This window comes from Myotis myotis, unplaced genomic scaffold, assembly GCF_014108235.1.
Source record: "Myotis myotis isolate mMyoMyo1 unplaced genomic scaffold, mMyoMyo1.p scaffold_m19_p_1, whole genome shotgun sequence".
NCBI classification, from domain to species: domain Eukaryota; kingdom Metazoa; phylum Chordata; class Mammalia; order Chiroptera; family Vespertilionidae; genus Myotis; species Myotis myotis.
The window spans coordinates 58,759,898-58,767,101 of NW_023416313.1; the positions used below are offsets into that span (position 1 = coordinate 58,759,898).

The 7,204-nt window shown below is 40.8% G+C and overlaps 1 protein-coding gene across 1 annotated transcript; it reads left to right on the top strand.

The window, feature by feature from the left end:
- The first annotated feature begins 1,896 nt into the window (after positions 1 to 1,896).
- Positions 1,897 to 6,692, top strand: LOC118657361 (dentin sialophosphoprotein). Its single transcript, XM_036311283.1, has 4 exons — positions 1,897 to 1,947; positions 2,964 to 3,050; positions 3,174 to 4,145; positions 4,848 to 6,692. Exons 1-4 carry the CDS (start codon positions 1,897 to 1,899, stop codon positions 6,690 to 6,692), a joined length of 2,955 nt encoding a protein of 984 aa, XP_036167176.1.
- The last annotated feature ends 512 nt before the right edge of the window (positions 6,693 to 7,204 follow it).

Sequence of the window (7,204 nt, forward strand, 5' to 3'; positions counted from 1 at the left end):
CCCTTTCTCAGTAGCCCTGAAACAGTGTCCTCTCTCCTCTGAAGAAATGCCAATGACTCTATGGCAGTTGATGTTCATGAAGGCTTTATTATGTTTCCACTAACAACATTAAGTCCACTAAAGGCTATTTTATTAGAAACTATAAACCCAGTGGGAGTTCATGAAATAGGAGTAAAACTCTCCTTTCCTTTCTACAGTAATGGAATCCTTACATCAAGCAATCCAATTTGCAATAAATGGGAATTTAAATTTTTGATTCACATGGACTATACCATGCCTATTCCAATATATCAGAATGTATATTCGACCATTTCTGAATGTAAATTCTAACAGGAATAAAGGGTCATATGTTTATAAGTCCCTCATAATAATTGCTATTATTTATTAAGAGATTGCTCCATACACAGGGCAGTGCCAGGTATTGCTTATATTAGTAAGTATTTATTCATCAACAATATTCAGAAAAGGTCTTTTTCTGTGCTCTGTATTGGACTACAGTGATTTCCAAGACATTTTCGTGGGTCTCGGGAGCGCTCAGTAGGGAAGAGGAACGTGCAGGTAGCCGGGCTATTTTAAAACAGTACAATAAACACTGAGAGGCTCTCTGTATACTTTTCTTAATTGTCTGGCTGAAGTGTTTTTTTATTCACCTCCAGTTTTGAAAATCTGACTATTTTTGTAATTATGTTCTCTGTGTATTTCATCCGAAACTCCTCATCTACAGAAATTGGATCTCTGTGATCATTTTCTGAATTCATTAACTGTTTTAACAAATTTAGGTTTTTAGCTTTGAAAAAAAAAACCCCACCAAAAACAGTACAATAGGCTACCAGTGAGGTGTGTAGAAGCTGCTGCACGTAAAAAAGAGACACTAAGCACCCTCAGAAATGGAGCCATAGAAGGCTTCTCCGAGAAGATTTTTCTGCTGAGATGGTTGGGGCAATCCTGCAGTGCAGGCATTACTATTATCCCAGATGGAGGAAACAAGGCCGAGTAAAGTGTTTAAATTTCTCAGACTCACACAAGTAGCAAAGTAGCAAAGGTAGAATTCGAGCCCAGGTCTCTAAATCCAAACTCTATGTTCTTTCCATGAGCCTAGGCCCCCTCACGCCTGTCCCTTACAGTAGCAGAACGCAAATGGATGAATTTAGAGAGGGGATGATAAGTGCTTCAGCTTTTAAACACAATCTTAGTACCATTAGTTAATACTTGATTAAAACTATTCGGAAGGGACAGATATTACTACCTTTAAGAACAGCAGAAGGACACAAATTATGGCTATGACTTTGTGGCTATATGACTGCTCCCCTTCACTGGCAGAGGCAAAAAAGTCTAGACCAGTGGTCCTCAACCTTCATAATGCCACGACCCTTTAATACAGTTCCTCATGTTGTGGTAACCCCCAACCATAAAATTATTTTCATTGCTACTTCATAACTGTAATTTTGCTACTGTTATGAATCATAATGTAAATATCTGATATGCAGGATGTATTTTCATTGTTACAAATTGAACAAAATTAAAGCATGGTGATTAATCACAAAAACAATATGTAATTATATATGTGTTTTCCGATGGTCTTAGGCGACCCCTGTGAAAGGGTCGTTCGACCCCCAAAGGGGCTGCGACCCATAGGTTAAGAACCACTGCTCTAGATGGTTCCATTGGTGCTGAACCTGATGATGCCTGTACATCTCCACGACCACTCCAGGGATGTTCTGGAACACAGAGTCCTGGCAGCTGCCTTCTTATGCTTGATAAATACTCCTTGACTGAGAAAAAGGCAAATGCTTACAAACCAAATGATACATTACTGTGGTTATTCTTTTTTGTTCTGTAAGCAATGTTTTGCTATTCTCTTTTTTAAACAGCCATTAACTAATATTTTTGAAGAAAATGAAGATAATCATCTGTTTTTGCATTTGGGCAGCAGCATGGGCCATTCCGGTGAGTATGCCATCTTCAGGAAACCTCCTTATTTGGCTATCCCTTTTAACCTAACATAAATATAGAAGCCTTTGCAGGTAAGCTGAGCCTAAACATTCAGATTTGCACGAAAGACTTGACAGGATATCTCTGGGGGTCTCGACAAAGCCAAACATGACTCCAAGTTCATGCCCCTATTTCTCCAATCAAAACTCATGCTGCTCAGAAGAATTCTTATTTAAAAATTCATTCAGATCAATTTACATTCAATCCCCAGAAATCATGAAGATTTTGTTCATCTTTGCTCATGTGCCCTGAACTGCACTCTAATATCAATGAAACCTGTATTGCTTAGAAAGTTTTCAAGAAAGAAAAGTAGCATTCTTTAACATAGAAGAAAACTAACATTTTACTCAGAGTTAATGTTTATATGCTCACGGTAGAAAATTTGGAAAATAAAAACAACACCAGCAAAGAAAAACTAAGAAAATTCAACCATTTGTAATTTTATTAGCCAGCTGCTATGGTTAACATTTTTTACATGTTTTCATAATCCCAAATGCTTTGGTATTAATGTAGTTGAGAATTTTCTCAACTATTTCAAATGTGCTCCTGAGGACACATCGTCTATAACTTGGTTTTTCTTATGCACTGGCTCTGGGCATACCAACTATCCTCCTGGGGGATTTGGCCAGGATTATACTTAGGGTAGGTCTTGTACTTTGCAAGAGGCTTATTGTAGAGAAACACCCAAGATCTACCCTCTTATCTTTAGAAAAGACTGTTCCTCTTCTGTAGTTGAGATGAATGGTCTGGTTAATTCTTCAATAAAATTGGCAACACCGTTGTGAAAACGATCTGTATGCCCATTTAAATTCCATATAAACCCTATAAAAAGTCATTTCTCTTTTCCACCTAATTAGAGCATATGTTGGCCTTTGTGTTATATCTCGCCCCCCCCCTCCTCATTTAGGGAAAAATGTGTGTGTCTGTGTATGTGAATGCACACAAAATAAGAATGTTTTTGATTTTCATAGGTTCCTCGAATCAAGTCATTGGAGAGACATGCTGTTGGCCAATCTGTGAATTTAAGTCTTCCAGCAAAATTAAAAGTGCCAGTACAGGTATAGGGTATAAGATGTGTTTCTAAGGTGTTTTTAGGTTTCATTACCTTCCAAAAAATTGATGCTCAGCTTTTCAGTTTCACGATGATATTCACTATTTGTTTTGAATTGTTTCTTTTTCAGGATGAGTTATATGCTAATGATACCACCAAAGAAAGTGGTGTCCCTATGCATGAAAATGAAATGGGAAGGCAACAGTATACCAAAGATGGTTACAAAGTAGAAGGAAATGGCCCTGAGTGGGCAGGAGTAGGAGGGGAAAGATCTGCTACACATTCCATGTCAGTAAATGAAGAGGGGAATCCTGGGGATCAGAATGGGGGCACAGAAAAATCAGAAACATATGGCCATGATGGAATACATGGTATTAGGGGACAAGTAAGCACTGTTGACATGACTGGCGCAGCAAATGGGAGCAATATTAATGGAAATACTGATGAGAATTTTAAAAATGGGGATGTTGGAGATGCAAGTCAGAGTGAGAATGCCACTGTGGTTGACGAAGATGAGCATCAAGTATCTGGAAGCGGTAATAGCACAGGCCGTGAGGATGACATAAATGGGAATTCCTGTACGAATGAGGGTGATACAAGTGCAGTAACACCTCAGAAAGAAGGTGAGAGAAATGGTCATGAAGGGGCAGGGGTAACACCAGGGGGAAACGGAGCTGGCAATAGAGAAGACCCTGGCCTCGATAATTCTGATGGGAGTCCTAGTGGGGATGGAACAGATGAGGGTGAAGACAAGGGCTCTGGTGATAATGAAGGTGAAGAAACGGGAAATGGAAAAGATGGCACTGATAATAGCCAGGGCCAGGAGGGCCAGGGTCATGGAAAAGAAGGCGGCAATGATAATAGCTTAGGTAAAAATTCAATTAGCAGTGAAGATGATGACCCTGAGGACAAAGAAGATCCCCACGACACGGATGGAGACCATGTCTCCGAGAGTGAGGAGGATTCCGATCAGATCCTAGAAGAAAATGACAGCCCAAGAATGGAGGCCATCCAAAACACCAATCACAGAGAAAACCATGGTGTGGATAATGGAATTACCAGAGAATCAGAGCCAAGTACGAATGGGAAGAGCCAAGATAAGGTTAGTTTGTGAAGTTGATTTTTTAAATAGCAGTTTAAATTCTCTCTTCCACCCAACTAATGGTAGCACAAAAAATAATCATGACAAGCATTCATGTATTTTCATACCTAAATTACTTGACTATCTGATGGGAAAGCCAGAGTTCTTACTAGATTTTGATATACAACATTTAAAAAAATATTTTAGCAATTTTTTTACAGAGAGGAAGGGAGAGGGATAGAGAGTTAGAAATACTGATGAGAGAGAAACATTGATCAGCTGCCTCCTGTACACCTCCCACTGGGGATGTGCCCGCAACCAAGGTACATGCCCTTGGCCGGAATCGAACCTGGGACCTTTCAGTCCACAGGTCCATGCGGTATCCACTGAGCAAAACTGGTTAGGCAATATACAACAATTTAAAAAAAATCAGATATTTCTGAAAATTTGGTTAAAATTCTAGAAAAGTCTTATGCTAAATAATGTCTGCACCATAAAAGCTCCTACTGGGTGAAATATGTGGCTGGGTTGTTATATAACCCAAACACTAGAGCACTTTCAAGTACTGAATCCAGCACATTTTCACAAACAGATGTTTCTGAAGTTCTGGAATCTGACCTTCTGTTTCACGGGTCAATTTTCTCAGTCAGTGTTCCTCAGACCAATGCAATTTTGCAGTATAACATTTACTAATTACCCATTCTTCTGTCCATTATTCCATAGGGAATAGAAATTGGAGGTCCCAGCAGTGGCAATAGAAACAATATTACCAAAGAAGCTGGGAAAATCATTGGCGATAAAGAGAGTAAAGGACAACATGGAGTGATTGTGGGCAATGGAAATGTCCAGACACAAGGGGAGATTGACAACATGCAAGAACCTGGCCAGAAGTCAGAACCTGGAAATAAGGTTGAACACAGCCAAACAGGTAGTGAGAGTAACAGTGATGGTTATGATAGTTATGAGTTTGATGATGAATCCATGCAGGGAGATGGTCCCAACAGCAGCGATGAGTCTAATGGCAGTGATGATGCCAATTCTGAAGGTGACAATGACAGCAGTAGCCGAGGAGATGCATCTTATAACTCAGATGAATCAAAAGATAATGACAATGACAGTGATTCAAAAGGAGAAGGAGATGAGGACAGTGACAACACATCAGATGCTAGTGATAGTGACAGTAACGGCAATGGTAACAATGGGAGTGATGATAGTGAATCAGACAGCAGCAAAGATAAATCAGACAGCAGTGACAGCAGTGACAGCAATGATAGTAGTGACAGCAGTGACAGCAAATCAGACAGCAGTGACAGTAGTGACAGCAGCGACAGTAGTGACAGCAGTGACAGTAGTGATAGTAGTGACAGTAAATCAGATAGCAGTGACAGCAGTGACAGTAGTGACAGCAGTGACAGCAGCGATAGTAGTGACAGTAGTAACAGCAGTGACAGCAGTGATAGTAGTGACAGCAGTGACAGCAAATCAGACAGCAGCGACAGTAGTGACAGCAGCGACAGTAGTGACAGCAGCGATAGTAGTGACAGCAGTGACAGTAGTGACAGCAGCGATAGTAGTGACAGCAGTGATAGTGACAGCAGCGATAGTAGTGACAGCAGTGATAGTGACAGCAGCGATAGTAGTGACAGCAGTGACAGTAGTGACAGCAGCGATAGTAGTAACAGCAGTGATAGTGACAGCAGCGATAGTAGTGACAGCAGCAATAGTAGTGACAGCAGTGACAGCAAATCAGACAGCAGTGACAGCAGTGACAGTAGTGACAGCAGTGACAGCAGCAATAGTAGTGACAGCAGTGACAGCAGCGATAGTAGTGACAGCAGTGACAGTAGTGACAGCAAATCAGACAGCAGTGATAGCAGTGACAGTAGTGACAGCAGTGACAGCAGTGACAGCAGTGACAGCAGTGACAGCAGCAATAGTAGTGACAGCAGTGACAGTAGTGACAGCAGTGACAGTAGTGACAGCAGTGACAGCAACGATAGTAGTGACAGCAGTGACAGTAGTGACAGCAAATCAGACAGCAGTGATAGCAGTGACAGTAGTGACAGCAGTGACAGCAGTGATAGTAGTGACAGCAGTGATAGTAGTGACAGCAGTGACAGAAAATCAGATAGCAGTGACAGTAGTGATAGTAGTGACAGCAAATCAGATAGCAGTGACAGCAGTGACAGCAGCGATAGTAGTGACAGCAGCGATAGTAGTGACAGCAGTGATAGCAAATCAGATAGCAGTGACAGCAGTGATAGTAGTGACAGCAAATCAGATAGCAGTGACAGCAGTGACAGTAGTGACAGCAGCGATAGTAGTGACAGCAGTGACAGTAGTGACAGCAGCGATAGTAGTGACAGCAGTGATAGCAAATCAGATAGCAGTGACAGCAGTGATAGTGACAGCAGTGACAGCAATGAAAGCAGCGACAGTGCATCTGACAGTAGTGATGAGAGTGACAGCAAGAGCAAGTCTCCTAATGGCAACAACAACGGAAGTGATAGTGACAGTGACAGTGACAGTGAAGGCAGTGACAGTAATCACTCAACCAGTGATGATTAGAATAAACAAAAACCTCACAAGATTTCTTGTGTGAAAAGTTTGGTGAGTGACAGGAAATAAAGATTTCCAAGAAAGTAAGGAGAAGGGAGAAGAAAACAGAAGGCATATAAACAACCACAGGATTAAGCCAAATGGATGGATTCAGTCCAACTCCCAACTCCCTCAGAGAGAATCTGAATGTGTGACCTTGGGTACATGCGTGTTAAAATATATCCTGAAAAGATTTTGCTAAAGTTGTACATCTAAACATAAGAGAACAATTAAAGTATTATTTAATACTTTATACAGACATCTCAAGTAATCACGTACTACAGGATAATCTCAATCCTAATGCCAAGTGCTTTAGAATGTGGCAAGTAAACACTTCTTATAAACGGCTTGTGACTTAGCCTTAATCTTTTGAGTAATTATATTTTCTGAATAGATGGTCTGCTCACTGCTGAGTAAAGGATGCTGTTACTATACCCACCTTGGCTACTAATTCATTTACTTATCCCAAGAAATGCACCTGT

Bases quoted from the DNA above. Each gene is read 5' to 3' on its own strand.
- LOC118657361 (XM_036311283.1), top strand. From the start codon at position 1,897: ATGAAGATAATCATCTGTTTTTGCATTTGGGCAGCAGCATGGGCCATT. The intron at 3,051-3,173 runs GTATAGGGTATA...TTTCTTTTTCAG, and splicing joins AATTAAAAGTGCCAGTACAG to GATGAGTTATATGCTAATGA. The intron at 4,146-4,847 runs GTTAGTTTGTGA...ATTATTCCATAG, and splicing joins ATGGGAAGAGCCAAGATAAG to GGAATAGAAATTGGAGGTCC.